Here is a 19261-nt window from a genome sequence, read left to right as displayed (position 1 = left end):
AAATACATAATTTAGAATTATGTATAATTTGTGATAGTCATGACCCAAAAGACCTAATTGGATTGGAATAAATGTGTTGTAATTCATAATACGGCCTGAGTGCCTTGATATGATGTGCGTGTTGTATTTTTATTTTTCGCGACCTGCGCGTCATGCCTTTCTCTTTTATTCTTGTTGTAAATTAGTTTAGACTCGAATGTAACTTGAATTTCAAAATTGTAATGTACAAAATTGGAGTTGTGGAAGGTCCACACGAGACGAAGTTACGAGGAGGGCGCGAGCAACACAAGGTGGTCAAAGGGAGAAGCTTGAGAAGCTGTTGACCTTAGGTTGACCATCCGATCTTCTCATTGGCTTGAGAAGATCGTAGTAGGGCCATGACTAAATCACAAATTAATTTAATTAATTGCTTGTGTATATGTGATGCATGATTAAATAATTAATTAGTGCCTAACGATTAGATTAGATCTAAGTAGTGCACATGATGCACCCCACGATTAGATTAGATCTATATCGAGTATATGATACGCATCATCGTTTAGATTAGATCTAAATCACGTCAACTCTAATGCCTACCGTGCCGTGATACCTATCACTACCTCTATCACATGTGTTGTTGAATCTGCCAAAGCAGAGCAACACATATTATCTTGGTAGGGTACGGAGGGATAATCTTGGTCCCGCTTATCAACGCATGGGTGAATACAAACTCAATTAGATTCAGTATTCCTAGTTAACTCAGTTGGATCGAGTACAACTATAGGCATTCTTCCAATGGTTGGAAAGATAGGACATAAATCACATTTATATTAATTCTTAGGCGTATTAGCCAAAGCTAACTCAAGTTTTAATATAACTGCAGATAATGATCCTATAAACAAGAGTTGCATAGAGATGTAATTGGTAAATCGTTACCTACCGATCATACTAAATATTGGGCGTATTAGCCAAAGCTAACTCAAGGGTTAGTATGATGTGGATCTTGTCCCACATGAATTATAGAATTCAGTGGGAGCATCATTTAGTTAAAGGCATAATTAAATAATTTAAAAGAATATGATATTTATTTTCTGTATTTTTCTGTTGTAGATAACCATGACGTCGAATACGAACACTTTCTCTCTTCGTTCTGTCCTTGAGAAGGACAAGCTCAACGGAGCAAATTTCTTGGACTGGTACAGGAACTTGAGAATGGTTCTCACCCAGGAACGTAAACTGTACGTTCTGGAGCAGCCCATTCCAGAGGCTCCTCCTGCCAATGCCTCGCGAGCTGACAAAGATGCTTACAAGAAGCATCAAGATGACGCATTAGATGTGTCCTGTCTAATGCTCGCGACCATGAACTTTGAGCTTCAGAAGCAACACGAGTTAATGAGCGCTTATGATATGGTTGAACATCTTCGTCAACTGTATCAAGAACAAGCGAGGCATGAGAGATTTGAGATCTCAAGGGCACTGTTTCAGTGCAAGATGTCAGATGGGGCTCCTGTAGGCCCATATGTACTCAAAATGATTGGGTACATAGAAAACCTACAGAGATTGAGATTCCCGCTTGGCCAAGAGCTGGCCACTGACTTGATCTTGCAATCCTTGCCAGATAGCTATAGTCAGTTTGTTCTAAACTACAATATGAACGAAATTGACAAGCCACTGCCAAAGCTGTTTAGCATGTTAAGAACTGCTGAGCTGAACCTTAAGAAGGCAAAGCCCCACTCTGTTCTGATGGTTCAGAAACACAAGGGCAAGCCCAAAGGCAAGGGAAAGTCTGTAACGACCTAATTTTCTCTAGTTCGAGTTCTAAAAGTCCATAAAAATATTTGGAAATACCTTTAAAATATTCTAGAGATTTTTAGGAGTTTTTAGAGTATTTTTACGTAATTTTTGAAGATCATTTAGTATGTTTACAAAAAGAAAGAAAGTTTGACAAAAATTATAAAAGAGGAGGTTTGAACCCACGACCTCGGGTCGGATTGATCCAAGCAAAACCAGCTGAGCTACAAGATTTTGTTAACCCTATATGGAGGAAATTAGATTTATAGCATAGTTTTGATCAAAACCCGGATATAAGAAACAAAGTTAGGTTTTCATTTTTCTGAAAAAATAAAACCTAAACATTTTCTCTCCTCCTCCCTCGCGACGGCGTCTCCTCTCCTCGGGCGAAGACCGCAGCTCAAACCTAGGCGATTCCGGCGGCCGGCGAGCTCTCTCCTCCACGGATTCTTCACGAAGCCGAACTTCTCTCGGCAAGGAGAGCGCGCGGGCACAAGAAGAAGTCAAAAGTTTCAAGCTTTGGAACCCTAGACCTTCCTCTCCTTCGGTTGTAAGTCCAAGAACCCTCGGTAAGTACTACTCACCTGTAGTAGGATAGCTCCGAAGTTGTTCTTGATCCCTGTCTGGTTTCCGAAGCTTTGCACGAACCCTAGAATCGGTTTGCTCATCCTTTACCGTCGGCTGTAATTTGAAGATTTTCGTGAGCTTTACATGAACCCTAGGTTGCATTGAGTACTTAGGGTGCTTAGCTTTTTCAGTTACAGTTAAGTTTTCCTGCAATTGACTGCGATTCAATTTGGCACAAATAGTTGTACATCACAGCAAGCTTGTATCAGTGCAATTATTCTCCTTTTTGATTCTTCCTTTGCTTCCGAGGCCTAGCAGGAACCCTAGAATCTTAGTATTTGCATGCACAGCAAGTTTGATCTTTCCTTTATATGAGCACAGCATGTTAGGATTGAGAAATTGTGCTCTTGTTCATTGTGAATTCGAAGCATGTTGTGGAGAATTTTATGTGAGTTCTTTGTAGAAGCTGCTATGCCAAATTTTACCATGCAAAGTGTTGTGCCGTGAGTTCTTGCTTGGGTTTGCTATTGAACAGGACTATGAGTTAGGGTTTTTTTTCCCTTTTATTCCTTACCTTCTGTAGCCTACCTATTGAGCATGCTATTTATTGTTTGAGTTTAATTGTATAGAAGAAGTTTAGCTCTTAGTTGTAGTATCCGTGTATGTACACTTGCTGCCATAAATTCCAGCAAGTTCATTTTCTTGTTTTGGCCGAGCAAATGGGCATAAACAGCCCTTAGTTAATAGTAGGTAGTTCTGGGTTTTGTTTGCTACCTCCATGGACATGAACATCCATTAACTAGAGCATGCACGGTTTAGTTTTTCCCTACTACTTAACAAGCATGCACCACTTAGTATACTAGTATGTTGGGATAGATTGTTTATTACTGTTTGAAAGGCAAGAACAACCTCGTTATAACAATTCAGAGTTAGCTTACTTTGCTACCCTATCTAGCATTTTAGTGATTGACTTTGCTCTATTTTACAGCATGTTTAGGAAGCTTAAAGTTGTATTCTTTTGCTCTATTTTACAGCATGTTTAGTAAGTCCAAGTTAGCTTTCTTTTGCTCTATCTTACAGCATGTTTAGTAAGTCCAAGTTAGCTTTCTTTTGCTCTATTTTACAGCATGTGTAGAAAGTCCAAATTAGCTCTCTTTTGCTCTATTTTATAGCATGATTAGCAAGTTTGAATTAGCTTACTTTTGCTCTATTTTATAGCATGATTAGTAAGATTAGATTAGCTTTCTTTGCTCTTATCACAGCATGTTTTAAAAGTTCAAACTAGCTCTCTTTTGCTCTATTCTAGAGCATGATTAGTAAGTTCAAATGTGCTTTCTTTTCCTTTGTTTTATAGCATGTTTAGAAAGTTCAGATTTGCTTTTCTGTTGCTTTGTTTTATAACATGCTTAGAGAGAGTATAGATTTGCTTCCCTTGTATTGTTTTTATATAGCATGCTTAGTTAATTGTAATCCTATACTTGTTAGGTATATCTAAAGGATTCCAATAAACTCTAATAAAGGATTATGAGGAAACTGAGTAAAAAGAAAGAGACCAAGGTCTAGTTAAAAAGAGATAACAAGTAAACTAAAGTAAGAGGCTAGTACCCGACTTCCAAGGTTGTCGTTAAACAAATCCAGATGACCAATTCCAAGGTCTTGGCCCTAGTAAGACCAAGGTCTTTACCTCATAGGACTAGAGGCTCGCTACCTCAGTCACTATTAGAGAGCGCGCAAAATAAAGATGGTACTAAGCCTGGGCCCAAAGAAGAAAAGAAGAAAAGAAAAGTAAAGTAAGAAGAAAAGAAGAAAAGAAGAAAAGAAGAAAAGAAAAGTAAAGTAAGAAGAAAAGAAAAGTAAAGTAAGAAGAACAAAAAGAAGAAAGTGAAAGAGAAATTAAAAGATTAATTTCTATTATAAGGATATAAGAAAATGAAACAAGTTTATGCTTAGAATCGACAAAAGTTTAGTTCTTTAATTCTAAGCCTACAGTAGTAGTTTCATTACCTTCCTATCAGTTAGTGAGCATGTTTAGTATTCAGTTTTATTCCTGTATACCATGAGTACATGCAACTTTGCTTTAGCATTACAGTTTCAGTATTATTGCATTACTTTTATGCACTTCGAAGTTTTTGAAACTCACTTAATAAATAGTATTGAGCATAGTTATCAAAAGCGCATGAAGCACTCGCTAAGCGCATTGAGGCGCAAGCCTTGTGCTTCCAAGACCTAGGAAGCGCACGAGGTCTCCAAAGCGCGTTTAGTTAGTTGCAACTAAAATTAATTTTACCCTCCATACTGCTTTATTATGGATGATTTGTGATTTTCCAACATACTAAATGTTGTCAAGCTGGAGCACTGTAAATTAGCATGTCCACATTGCATGACAGATTTTGATGCAATTCATTACCTTGCAGTAGAAAGGTATCTTGGTTTGATAATTATCGTAAATTTTTATTGATTGAGCACCCTTTTAGGTGAAATAAGAAAGATTTCATCAAGAATAAAATGGTCAGAAAATTTCCGCCACCAATTTAGTCAGGTGAAGAAATCATCGAGGACATTCGAACCTGAATATAAGGTGCAAGGCCTTGAACGAAATGTTTCTTATGGTATGCATTTGTTGCTACTAATGGTGAACAAAATTCTGCTAACTTGTCAAATTCATCACGGTAGTCTAGTACACTGCGATCTCCTTGGCATATACTCAAAGATTCCTGATGTCTTGCATCTTTAAGGCTAATGGATAATACTTACTTTCAAATGCCTCCTTGAATTGCTTCCACGAGATCAACTTAGTTCCAAACGTTTGCCTCTGAACATGCCACCAAATCACTACCTGTCCTTGGAAGAAATAGGTGGCTAAGTGTACCTTCTTCGTATCCCTATAGGCTATATAGTGAAAAGTGTTCTCTAAATCTTCTATCCAGTCATGAGCTTCCCACGGATCAATATTACCATGGAAAGGAACGCATCGCTCTTTCACAGACTTTGCAAGTTGTAATATTTTGACCTTACCAACTGGAATACTTTATGTTGGTGTGCTAGACTCGTTTCTAGAGTTCTCTATTGAGCTAGTCTTCGACTTGCTCTGCTGTTTAGTTGGGTGTTTTGAACCTTGAGCTACTTGTCGATTAGAAATGTCCTCTAGTATAGGAGGGCACAATGGACCTTGGCTCTACAATTAGGTCATGACCGCGAACTGTAGAAATTTGTACTCGCACCATGGTCTACAATGCACCCCAAAGGGTGAGGCAATGTCATAATAGTCATACAACACGACAAATCTATGACTTCTACTTTGCTCAGAGACACTCGACTATGTTGGAGGCGACCCCATAGCCCATCCAAGACCTCAATGCACAAACTATGAACTCCCAAAACTCATATCGCCAACCAAAGCTCTTACACTGATAAATATTGTTACGACCTGAAGACTTTCATCCCTATATGAGAGAAAGCCTCCCAGCTCGGATAATATTCATCCCTTCATCAAAAACCATAAATAATACCTAGAAAAGGGTACACCAAGTTGTACAAACATAAATATGCAACATTTTATTAAATGATTTAGAAGAATGTTAACAAAATATTTGTCCCAAAACAATGACTACTATACTTATGACATGACTAACAAATTGACCTCATGCAAATAATGAAATAGAAAATATCAAAATGCATAACTAATTAACTATGCAATAAAGAAATAAACTGAATGGATACTACATAAATTGTCTTTAAACTATCGCTGAGCATCTTTGCGAATTGTCCATAATATTGACCAAATCTCAAAAATCGCCTCAAGTCTACAAAGCTAGAGGTTAAAGGAAAAAAGAGTGTGAGCACAAAAGTGTAAAGTGGAGATAAGAGGGATGTGCATGAAAATATAATTAAACAGAACAATGACATAAATTACAATTTATATTTCCATGTTATTCATTTTTTATTCTCTTCTCAATTAAGTTCATCAATTTTTCTTAATTTCTCATTTTCCAACATTACACATTATAATCTTACTTTATCCGACAACTCAATACCAAAGTTGTCAAAAGTGCAAGATGCAAAAAAGCGCTCAAGAGTCTTGGTGCTTAAAGCGCAAAGCACTGAGTGAAGTGCACACTTTACGAAAAAAACATAATAAACAAATGAACTATTATATCTATTAAAAGTCTTTGAAAATGTCTTTAAAATTCCATATGACTATAGACAAAATATTATTTAATGAAGCTGTAAATTATTCAAAAAGCTAAAAATAAATCAAAAGTCTTTAAAAATGTGATAGATAAAATATCAAATATAAAAATATTCATCTTCATTTTCCAAATCTACAACATGAGTTTCATCGCTTGATTTATAGGAATTGTTGTATTTGACATAATTAAAACTTAAGACTACTGTAATCATTAAATAAAAAAATATAAGACATTAAAACAATAAAACAAAATTATCTGATTTATATGAATTAATAAAATTTACTAAAAAATTTTAATTTTAAACATAAAATGATGACTATAAATCTAATTTATATGAATCAATAAAATTTATTAAATTTTTTTAATTTCAATAATATTTATTAAAATTTTTTAATTTTAAATATAAAATATTAGAATATAAGTGAAGTAATAATATTTATTAAAAATTTTAAATTTTAAATATAAAATAATCAATATGTAAATGAATTAATAAAATTTATTAGAAACAATTAATTTTAAATATATATTTTTTTAATTTTATTGGGATAATTTAATTAAGATTTATAAAAGTCTGAACTATCCCATTTAAGTTGAGAGTTGTATGAATTAATTAAATCATAATTCGTGAAAAAAATTTGTTGTCGGTGATGCCACGGTCATCACGATGCCTCCAGCGGCGTCAGACATGTTCCGCGACGCTTTCTGTGGCGCCTTCCTGTGGTGTCGGACACCTTCCTCGACACCTCTGAGACGCTGAAAAAATGCATTACATAAGAAAAATTAACAGAAAAGATAAATTCCTACCGATGATCGGGCAGATGCTTTTGTAGATGAGAGGTAGACGAAAAATAGAAGAATTCACTTAATAATAGATGTAAAGGGGATTTAGCGCTTTAAATGAAAAAAAAAAACAAAAAAAGAAAAGTTTTTGCGCCTCGTACAAAAGCAAACACTTGCGCTTTTGTACGAAGCGTAGCGAAGCACGCGCTTTGGAGACCTCGTGCGCTTCCTAGGTCTTGGAAGCACAAGGCTTGCGCCTCATTGCGCTTAGCGAGTGCTTCATGCGCTTTTGATAACTATGCTCAATACTATTTATTAAGTGGGTGAACGACATGCAATGCATCCATCAAGGATATGTCGTAAAGGTAAACAACCCACAATCCACCTAATACGAACATATCATGTATAAATATAAAAATAAAGCTGAGTAACCCACAACCCATCCGAGAGGGATCCATCGTATATGAGAGTGAATGACAATCCACTCGTAGTGAAATCTATCGTATGTATGCACCTATACATACATAGATAAGGTTTATGACCCGCAATCCATTCGAAAGAGATATATCGTATATACATGGGGTAAACAATTCACAATCCACCCAATACGATATATAACATGTGTTTGCATATATATATATATATATAGGATGAACGATCCACAATCTACTCGAAAAAGATCTCATATAAAAATAGGATACACGATCCACAATCCATCTAGTGATGTACCTTATATAAGAATAGGGTGAACGACTTACAATCCACCCAGTGAGAAAAAATCATCTCAATTTGGCCGAAGCCTATAAACACGTAGAAAAGACTTGAAAGTCCTTTTTAAAACATAGAGCAAATGCTCTATATTTATAGAGAGTTATTTTATTACTAATCTAGTATAAATAATTTTATATTTTTAAGAACCAAAGTTCTATGACATAAGGGGTACATACTTCTTACGAGCGCTAAGCCGAAGCTCTCTCATATTATTCGATTTTAGATAACTACATCAAAATTATCTTATTTATTCTCTTAATAAATATCTAATTTGATTCTCAATGGAACTATTATCTATTTTTCATCATCAAGCACTAAGTTGATTTATAACAGCAACCAAGCATATAAAATGAAATTTTAATCTACTTCCTAATCAAGTAATCTAAATCATTTTCTCCTTAGGGTGTATGCTTAATCATGCACAAAGGTAATAAAAGGGATCAAGCAAAAAAAAAACTCCACCTAAATCGATCGAGGAATTTAATCGCGCTCATTGCTCTCTCGCTTTGTTGGAAAAATTTTCGGCAAGGCTACAACACTGTGTCGTGGCAGTAGCGTCTGGTTGGCAGCGACAACGACAGCGATGGCAGCGGTGGCGGCAGCGGCGCTAGAAGCGGTGGTGCCGGAAGCGGCGGCGGCAGTAGTGGCGGCAGCGGCGCCAGAAGCGGTGGTGCTGGAAGCGGCGGCGGCAGTAGTGGCGGTGGAAACAGGGGCGGTGGTAGAAGCAATGTGGGCGGAAGCAGCGTGAGCGGCAGCGGTGGCTGCAGCAACATGGGCGGCAGTAGCTGTGGCGTGAAGAAAGGTGGGGTTTTAAGGAAGATTAGGTTCTGGGAGATTAAAAGGGGCTAGGGCGGATAGGAAAAACGAAATCATGGGAGAGGGAGGAAGACAGAACTATGCGGTTATTTTTTATCACAGTTTTACAAAAAGTTCCACAAAGTTTTAAATTTTACAACTACATCCTTTCCTTAGTTTTTTATTTTTGAATATAACAGTTACATTGTTATTCCTTGGAGCTTCAGGTCACTGAAAGAAACCTTCGCTTCAAGGTCACTGAAAGCAATCTTCCTGCCTTGGCACGTAGTCTTCGAGGTCTTTGTCTACTTGTTGGGGATTTTGTGAGTTGAGTTAGGGTTCTTGGAGAAGAGCTTTGCTCAGCCACTAATTTCTCCACCCTTCTCTTGAGGGAATCCAGCCGATTCTAGTCCATAAGATCTTGCTGCCACTTGTCCAGGTTGGTTCTTCCTCTTCGAACTTATTTGAGCATGAATCAGATCCGTTTTATTTGATTTTTGGTATCAATTTCTTTTTCTTTTTCTTTTTCTTTTTTGTTGTTAAACTCTTAGTTTTTGGGGGCATTTGTTCTTGAGGAAACTAGGCCCTACAAATGACTACGATGGTTAATATATTGCTAGTGTCCATGGCGTTTTTTGAAGTGACATGGTGGTGATGTTTACAACTGATCCTGGATATCTAGCGCTTAGTTGATTCATTGAGGATGGGGCGGTGATGGATATTGGTGTTGTAAATGACGGTAGGCGGTGATGGGGTGGTCAGTGGCCGCCTACCGCATCAGTCACGGGCACCACTTAAGTAGTTGATTTTTTTACTATTTTTTATACATAATATTATAAATAATCATTATTCTTTATAATATTTACTTTTAATAAAAATTTAAAATTAAAAATTAAAAATTTAATCTAAATATTTAAAATAAAAATTATAAATTTTTACATATATATATTCAGTTAAGTAGCCGATCTCACCTAGTGGGATAAAGCTTGGTTGTTGTATAAATTAAATTAATGGGATAATTTTATTAAACTTTAATTAAATCTATTTAAGTTATTCCAATCATAACTAGAAGTTAATTACAATATTAACATAAAGTTAGTTAATTAAATCCTAACTTACACTTATCCGCATACCCTATTTCAGCCGGGTGATGAGTGCGACGCATAATCAGGACCCCGCGACGAGTCCAGACGAGTTGCTGGGACCACACGATGTGTTTGGATGCGTTGCCCAGCCGGGCGTTGCTTCCGAGCCTGTTGCTAGGCTTGGGTGATGCCTTCGAGTCCAACGGACTGGGGCAACACATCTAGGCTCACGCCATGCATCCAGACGCGTTCGGATTCGTTGCCAAGCCTAGGCAACGCATTTGGACGCATCACAGTGGCGAAGCAGTAGCAGTGGCAGTGGCGCCGACAGTTCTAGGTGTGGTGATGGAGGAAGGAGGTGAGTTCGCCTAAAACACCTTCTCAGGTAAAGGCGGTGCTATTAATGCCCGCCTCCCTCCTAGGTGGCTGGGTCATGGATAAAGGGTACTAAAGGCGACTTCTTGGAATCATAGAAGAGGACTAGGTTAGGATTCGGATGGTCCAGAATAGCATGCAGCCCTGCAGTGAATTTGTCTGACCTAGGTTTGCAGGAGTCACCACCAGATTGACCCTACAAAAACCCCTCGTGCTAATCTTGTCAAATCTTGTGTGAGGAAGTAAATAGTTTTTGTTTTCTTTTCCTTTTCAGTAACTTATGACAGATTCATCTTTACAAATTAACAACTGAAAGCAAATCTCTTGAGATATATAATTGATTAATTTGTGATAAGTTGGGTTACAATTTAAAGCTTAGACGTCCTACCTTCCAGAGAACGTCTCCATCAAGTCAACTCAAAATAGTGGACATTTATTTAGTTATTGAAACTTATAGAATTTCTTGCTCCTACAATTGCTGCCGTTTGAGGGAAGATGAAATCAGAATTTTAGCCATTTAGGGTAAGTTTTCCTCGACTCTTAGTATGGCCTGATCAAGTGTTCACCCCACGAGCTGCTGCTCTTCGAGCACCAGCAGCTTCTTCCCTGGAGCATTGTGACTCTTCCGGCAAGCTAGGCGACGGCGACCCTTCCCTTGAGTAACCGTAGGGGATTCTTCCAGGTGGACTCTCTTTCGAGTTTTCCTTGATCTGTTGGTGAGTTTCCTCTCCTCTCTAGCATCCTCCTTTATCTTCTTATTCTTCAGTTGCTTGCAGCTTTCTTTGCTACTTTGTTCCTTTTTTTTTTCAACTGCTGATAAAGTTAGGATTTCTCGCAAATTGGCAATTTTCTCTGCAGCAGTTTATCAGAGGAGCAATAGTTTGTTGATTTGAAGAAATGATAATCTCTTACTTGTTTTTTTTTTGTTTGGAGAATATGTTGTAATCAACTGAAGAACACATCAGTAAAAAGTAGATTAGAAAAACAATTGGGAATCATATTTGGAGTAGTTAATGTCTTCAAAATATCCAATAATCCTACCTTTGAAGTTTTTCTCATATTTCTATTGTGCAGTTTTATCCACTAAAAGATGTAAGCAGGATTTAATGTGACAACCGGATCGACTGACATAGAATTTAATTGCTTATTCTTATCTTTAGCTCTTGACATGCTTTTAGTGAGGTCTAGATGTGTACATTTGAAGTTCAAAAACTGTATTTAAACTTTGGTTTGTGCTTATATTGCAATTGAGAAGTGTAAATTTTCTTACCAAATTCTTATAGAATTGACTAAGCTAAAGTTTAGATATGGTTTATCATTCTTGTTATTTGCTGTAGCTCCTTATCAGTATTGACTGCACTGTACTGTACTTTTGTTGTTTAATTACTTTTTGTGAGTTTGAGAAACCTATCAATTGTGTCTTAAAAAAAATAGTTTCTTAACTAGCAGACACACAATAGTCCTTTTTGAAGTTTTCTCGCATTGCCATTTTAGTGGATGGACATCTATGAGCAATTCAAGGGGATCTTGAAGATTCAAAAGTTTCGGAGAGTGGCGGGGTATACATGCTTCTATTGCTTTGCTACTCTCGTCAGTTATGCTTTCACAAACAACACGTAAGACTCTTTCTCCTCTTCCCTCTCTTACTTCCAGAGTATTTTCCATCCTTTTTATATTCTTTTTTCAAAAAAAAAAAGTGAAATAATTCTTATGTAGAAAACGAGCTGGAATGTCCATGGCCGACCAGTACTATGCTGCTTACCCGGCAGACATTGAACTATTAACAGACACTGGAAAGGTTTGTTTCCTTTGCGTCTATCTTTAATTCTCTTAGTGCAACTCAATCATACACATCTGATGACATAATCATTCATAAATAATCATTCAGTTTTGATAGAAATTGATTTTGATAAATATTTTCTTTCTTAACCTGCGGATCTCTGAAACATGTTGTTGTTGAATTAAGTATTAGTTCAGGACTCAAACTTGTCTTTAGCATGCTAAAATGTAAATGCTTATTTACTAATCTAGAAATAGAAAGAAAAAGGGATAATCCTTTAGAGCAATTAAGTTTTGCATCTGCTCGTCCGTTGAAAAGTTACACACTCCAATAAAATCTACATCTGTTGATTTTCATGCTTCTTTTCATTGTTGATATAACAATCTCGAAAGAATGACTTATGATTTGTAATTTGCATGACTATCGAGAGGCATGTTCAATACTGATACGTGTGATTATAAATGCATAAATTTCTTAGCTTGTTTTTGTATCTGATTGTCTTCCAATGTAATAACAGCTGTATAAGGCAGCACTGGGTAATTGCTTTGAAGAACAGGAGTGGGGACCGATTGAGTTCTCCATCATGGCAAAACATTTCGACCGTCAGGGTAAAGATCCATATGCATACCACGCTGTAAGTCATTGAAACTACTCAGTATTCGAATTCCTCATCCATCTATTTAGAAAAGCACAGGTTCTAAAACAATTGACTAAATTGAGTTTCAACTTCGAGTTAGGTTAAGTTTGTAACGATGACAACTTACAAGGTTGATCATAGATCAACTTCATCTCGCGGTCATATCATTTTATTTTATTTTTTGCAGCAATATATGGCACACCTTCTTTCACAGGGACAACTTGACGGCACCGGTTGAAGCAATGCTTTTCTACCTGGAACACAATTAAATTGCAAAATGAAACGAGCAAATTTGTTGTGCTTATCATTTTATTTTTGGCATATTTTTCAACTTTTGTAATTAAAATAGTGTGCTTCTTAATACTGTTGTTTTTACTATAAATGAGAGTGATACCTGAGCAGAATATTTGTTTAACAACTTTTAGAGCATTATATTTTGAATAAATGATGCTGCAAAAGTGCAATAAGTTTTGATTTGTTATTATTAATTTAAATTTTGAAAGGGAGCCTGGGTACAACGGTAAATTGTTATTTTATGATAAAAAAGTCACGGGTTCGAATTTTGAAAATAGTTTCTTGTAAAGAAAGTAGGGTAAGATTGCGTATAATAGATTTTTTTTCGGGATCTCCTATAACGAGAGTTTCGTACATTGGATTATCTTTTTTTTTATTATTATTTATTTAAATTTTCTTGAGTCATGCTTAACAAACAAATGTACAATGTTTGATGGCTTTCACTATCATGGGTTGAGTTTAGGCTATGTTCACTTGGAGGAAGAGATGTCAAAGATAAAGAAAAGAAAGAAGAGGGAGAGGAGAGAAAGGGTACATTATAGATTGTGATTGTTGGCGATGTAGGATGATTTGATGATGGCTAGCGACTAGCACTGACAACAGGCGACGCTTGATAGATAACAATTTCAGTGCAGTGGGGCTCAGATATTCATTTTTGCCTAATTGCCGCTCCCTCTTCCAGCTTCTATCTTTCGCTTTCAATTAAACCAGACGTTAATGAGCTGGACCAGCTCAACTACCTTCAAGCTCAAGGAGTTGAGCTGAGATAAAATTGAAGGTTTCAAGCTCTAGTGTTCTATCGATGAGCTTGAGCCTATAGTAGAACTTTACAGATGTGGCACTCGGAATCAAACCTCCACTCCTCGATAAGAATATGGCCTTAGTCAAGCAACAAGACAGATGACTATCTCAGGTTAACCATAGAACAATACACATTCACCAACAGCAACGATCTTACTGAAACGCAAATTAATTCAACAAGGGTTTTAGCAAAGCTAACAAACATATGTCAACAACATGTTTCAAGGAACTGATGAATATAAACTAGCATCAAATCCTCACAATTCTCGAACGATATCTTCATCACCAATTACAGCCTTGAGACGTTAGATGTTTCGGCAAACTGTAAACGGACCACAATTAACACGCGTTTCTCCCAGAACACTAGTTGCACAAGTTAGCAGACCCCTTTGAACACTGCACCGTTAGGCATCCTCCGTGCGAACAGTTTGTGCAGTTCAGTTTCACAAATTTGATTCGGCAGCAGCGGTTTGTGGTGAAGGTAGTCATTGAGGCAGTGCTGGTAGTCACAGTAGCATTTTTAGGGAGCTTTAGAATTTGCTTGATCTTCTTGAGAAGGGTTGCGGTGGTTATGTTCGTGATTTCACGTATAAACTTGCAGAGGTGACGGATGTAGTCTGATTACAGCTCTAGGTTGCAGTAACCTCCTCCTTTGATCCACACAGGCTCGTACATATATGATGGTATCCGAATTTATTTCTAAAATAATTCTCTTTGATCACTGATGGTATTTGGATTTATCCCTAAGATAATTCTCTTTGATTACATATTTAATCAGACTTCATTTGACTTCACTCTTCAGGCCGATTTGAAGGAGGGGCATATGATGATATCCGGATTTATCCCCAAGATAGTTCTATTTGATTACACACTTAATCAGATTTCATTCGACTTCGCTCTTCAATCCAATTAAAGAGGGGCATCTGATGGTATCCGGATTTATCCCCAACATAGTTTGTATCTTTGATCACACGCTTAATCAGACTTCATTCGACTTTGCTCTTTAGTCCAACTTGAAGGAGAGACCTCTAACAGTGTCTAGATTTATTCCCGAGCATCCCAAGTCGCTAAAATCTTCTCCCGAGCAATCCATTCTCGGATGGTACAGTAACTCTACTACAGTACCTCTATTGCAGTGATGTTGCTATAGTATTCCAAACCATTAGATTATTCTTATAGGCAATATATTGCTCAGCTTCTACAGTAACACTGCTATACTACCCATGTTATAGTAGCTTACTCTACAAGTCAGATTGTTCTCCCAAGCAATCCATTGCTCAGTTGCTATAGTAACATTACTACTGTGTGTAGGATCATAGCGCACGTGAAAGAGGGGTCGGAGGGGGGGGGGGGGGGGGGGGGTAAATCACGTAGTTTTAAAAACTCTATTTTTTTTTTATTTTACAAAAATGAGTACATAGTGGAAAAGATAGAAACAGAAATAAAAAGAAATAATAACTCGATCGGTTACTTGGTTCGAAGCCTTTGGCGACTTCTACTCCAAGACCCACTATCCCTCAGACTATATCGATGGTTAATCCACTATAATCCTCTTCCAGAACTACCAGAAGAGAGAAATGAGGACAGTAGAAAAATTAGGACAAGTATAATATGCTACACTTTCCTTTATGCATTAATTAAGTACAGAATTAAACTTTCGTTATCCAACACCTTTGAACATGATCGGATTGAGCTCGGTATTGGACAACTTCTTAGCAGTAATCAGGCGCAGTAACATCGTAGCATAGCGGGAGGACAAAGTTGGAGCAGCCGAAAACTAGAAGGGTCGTGTATTGAACTTATAAGTGAGTTGTGTAGAATGCTTGGCCAAACCCTTCTTTTAAAGGTTGTTTAGGGCACCTCCAAACCTTGTCCAGGGTGCCTCCAAGTGCAAGTTTGACCCAAAAGCCTCGGCCATGATAAGTTCCACTTACTATGACTTTCATCTACTCAAAGGTGTCTCCAAGCACTCTGAGGTGCCTTCAATGCGCTTCGGAGGTGCCTCCAACGCTTCTAGGGTGTCTCCACACCATGAAGCCTTATCATAGACTTAAGTTAGCACAATAATAAAAAATCATATTAATTAGACCTTGTTTGTCTAAGACTAGGATATAGTCAAGGTGTCAATTTAAAGATCCAAAATAGACATAAACTGGACCTGCGTCTACGGTCCCTAATTGAGACTAATCCTCACTAGAACTCTTACCTTACTTACCACGCAAAATCGCTTAACTCTCTTATGATCCATCAGGTCTTCCCGCTAGTTGTCAAGTCTGTAGACCCAACTAGACTTCGACCAGCTATTAGGTCCCGCGGATCCATCCAGACTTCCCGTCAGATATTAGGTCACTTCTTGACCTATTTGGACTTGTACATCAACTATCAGATTCTCCAAACCTAGCTAGATTTCAACTTAGTATCAGACCAGTCAAGTCCTGCTCATTTGGTAGAAAGGTTAGATCACAACACATCTAACTTTAATCTATTTGTCATTCATCAAAACTTAGGTTTGATCATTAATACCAACTGCACCAATATAGTGACATTGCTACAATATTCTAAAACATCAAATTATTCTCCTAGATAATATATTGCTCGGTTGCTACAGTATTCTAAACCATCATATTATTCTTTCGAACAATATATTGCTCGACTGCTATAGTACCGTGTTATAATATTCCAAAACCATTAGATTATTCTTCTAAATAGTATACTGCTCGACCGTTAAAGTAACACTGCTACAGTAGCTCTGCTACAATATTATTACGCTATAGCACGCTGGAAAATCAGCCTCATCTCCCAGAGCAATTCCAATCTCGGGTGATATAGTAACAACACTGATACCGTACTCTAGTACACACGAAGATATAATGTTCTCGAAATCTGTCTATTCTCCTTAACAATATGACCAAAGTTCCACCGAGCAATATATTTATGTTTTACCGAGCAACATCTCTAAGTGTCTCTGAGCTATATACTGATGTTCTCCTGAACAATTAGTTGAGCTTTGTTGAGCAGCGAGGTCTTCGAAGCTTCTAGTTGTGAATATGTGGCAATCATTAAGTGGATAGACGGGTAGTGGATATCAGATATGGTTCCCTTGATTTATTTCTCTAGACACATGGCAATCGATGAATGGATAAGTGAGTAACGGATTGTCAGAGGTTATATCTTCATTCATATGAGAGAAAGTGGGAAGAACGTGAAGGATCTGAAGTGGAGATGCCTTTTGGATAACTATATAAGTACTAGAAAAGGTAACGTACAAGTAAGTTGGTTTTCTTCTTCTCGCAAGCGGAGGTGACTCCTTTCCATTACCTTTCTTTTTAATCTTCTTCTTTAGTTATATTCTTCTTCTTCCTTCTTTGATTGATGACTGACTTGAGCATTGGAGGGAATGTGCTGGCAATCTGCCCAAGCTTTAATCTGTGTTACATCTCAGGATGCTTAGATCCTACCAGGTGGGAAACTGATCTCACGTTTTGGAGAAGAGTAGCCCGAACAATAAGAAAAAGAGACCATCAAAATCGTGCTACCTATGGGAAAATCTTATACAAAGTCATGATGATTTCTCCGGCTGTCTTTACAGAATGTGAACGAGAGAAAGATGATGTTGAGGTGGAGATGCAAAGGTTAAAGGCAAGGAACTACTCGATTTCCTCTTTGATAGTCCTCCTAAATCATCTAACCAAAGCATCCTCAAATCTGGAATATCTCATCACGTAAAATTTCAAAAAATTTAATCCACCAATGGTATGGAGATTTGCCGACTTCTAAAGGTAATTTATTCCCTCTTTTATATTTTTGATCAATATGTTTCTCGATTCTGTTTGATTTCTCCTTGTGAGTATTTATCTAAGTGGTCAGCGATGACAAACGCTCCTTTGTGGCAGCACCTTCTGAACCACTTCGGCTAATTCCTCCATTAGATTCGTAGCCTGTTGGAGATAGATCATCATCCCTTTCTCCATCACCACTATCGCATCTGCTTCTTCATTTCAATTCTCATCTTTCATCTAAATCTAGTATCACAAAATTCTTTTTCCTTTCAAAGCATTTTTGTCTTGAAATAGGAAAGGATAACGTGGATACTGAATGTAGCATAATCAAATCCTACTACCTTAGACTGGTTGATAGACTGACGAATGGATCAAGAAAGGGAGAGAGAACCCCATCTCATCTTCACGTAAATTTCTATTTCTCTTTCTCTTTCTTAGGGATAGCAATGGTGTGGATTTAAACCCAACCCTGTATTAAACCTGCTCCGTTCGGGGCGAGTTTAAACCCGATCAAATGGATTACAGGGTGGGTTTAAACCTGTTGACTGGATTTAAAAGTGAGTTTGGGCCAGGTTATGGGTTTCAATGAACCCACACGAGTTTAAACCTGGTCAAATGAATTACGGGGTGAGTTTAAACCTGTTGACTGAATTTAAAAGTGGGTTTGAGGTTGGTTACGGGTTTCAATGAACCCACCTTGTATAATAATAATAATAATAATAATAATAATAATAATAATAATGTTTTATATTTATATTATATAATATATAATATAAATAATAACTTATTATTGAATTGTATTTTTTTTTTAAAACTTAGCGGGTTGGCGGATCTAACCCGGTATGGACTTATCAGGTTTTGAGTGGGGCCAGGATTAGACGGGTTGAAAAACTAGGTGGGGCAAGTTTGAGTTCATTTTTTCTAACAGGGTGGATTCTAGGATTGATCAAATATAGCCCGAACCCTCCCTACTTTTCTCATTTTTAACAAGCCTATTAAATCCTTTATCAATGAGTAGGATCCACTCCTCCCATCCATTCTTTACATGCCCCAAACTTAACAACCATTAACAAATGACCGAGTACTATTTTCAGTGGTGGGACCCATGAGATTCACTCCCTCATATAGTGATGCCCAACACCCATTTCTTGTAATAATGTTGAACACCATCATCAAAGACGGGACTAGCCGCTCAATCAATAGCGTTATAACTCGCTTTGTGTAACTTTTCCCAATGATGGAACCCAATCCTTCTAAGACAAATATAAAGACTATCCTGAGCATCCATTGTTGGATCGAGATCGTGCTAGAGGGGGGGTGAATAGCACTCGTGGCTAAAATCGTTCGATTATCGGAATCGTAAAACGTAAGAGTTAATGCAGCGGAAATTAAAAGAGACACAGACACGAAGGACTTACTTCGTTCGGAGCCTAAGGCGACTCCTACTCGAAGGCCCGCGATCCTTGATCGCTTTCGGTGGGCAACAACTATAAGTTCGAAAGTATACAAAGATGAATTACAAGTAATGCAGTAAATAATCTTATACCGACAATGGAAAATACTAAATTGAAGCTTCGGGTTGTCGGTGTCGAGTTGCAGCACTTCGGGACGAGTTCGTTAGCAGCTAAATGCAGAAG

General features: G+C 37.4%; 1 protein-coding gene across 6 annotated transcripts; it reads left to right on the top strand.

Moving 5' to 3' along the window:
* The first annotated feature begins 2082 nt into the window (after window positions 1-2082).
* LOC121989298 lies at window positions 2083-13217 on the top strand. Of its 6 annotated transcripts, XM_042543249.1 has the most exons (7): window positions 2083-2339; window positions 9101-9312; window positions 10791-11049; window positions 11828-11949; window positions 12050-12131; window positions 12631-12747; window positions 12938-13217. In XM_042543249.1, exons 4-7 carry the CDS (start codon window positions 11831-11833, stop codon window positions 12986-12988), a joined length of 369 nt encoding a protein of 122 aa, XP_042399183.1. In that variant the 5' UTR covers window positions 2083-2339; window positions 9101-9312; window positions 10791-11049; window positions 11828-11830; the 3' UTR covers window positions 12989-13217. The 6 variants fall into 6 exon arrangements, with proteins under 6 accessions (XP_042399183.1, XP_042399184.1, XP_042399185.1 ...); XM_042543250.1 differs by lacking the exon at window positions 10791-11049 and having other exon boundaries at window positions 11783-11949; XM_042543246.1 differs by lacking the exon at window positions 10791-11049 and having other exon boundaries at window positions 2084-2339.
* Window positions 13218-19261: the final 6044 nt, after the last annotated feature.

The sequence above is a fragment of the Zingiber officinale genome, chromosome 6B (assembly GCF_018446385.1).
Source record: "Zingiber officinale cultivar Zhangliang chromosome 6B, Zo_v1.1, whole genome shotgun sequence".
NCBI lineage: Eukaryota > Viridiplantae > Streptophyta > Magnoliopsida > Zingiberales > Zingiberaceae > Zingiber > Zingiber officinale.
This window is presented reverse-complemented; position numbering and strand designations above follow the sequence as displayed.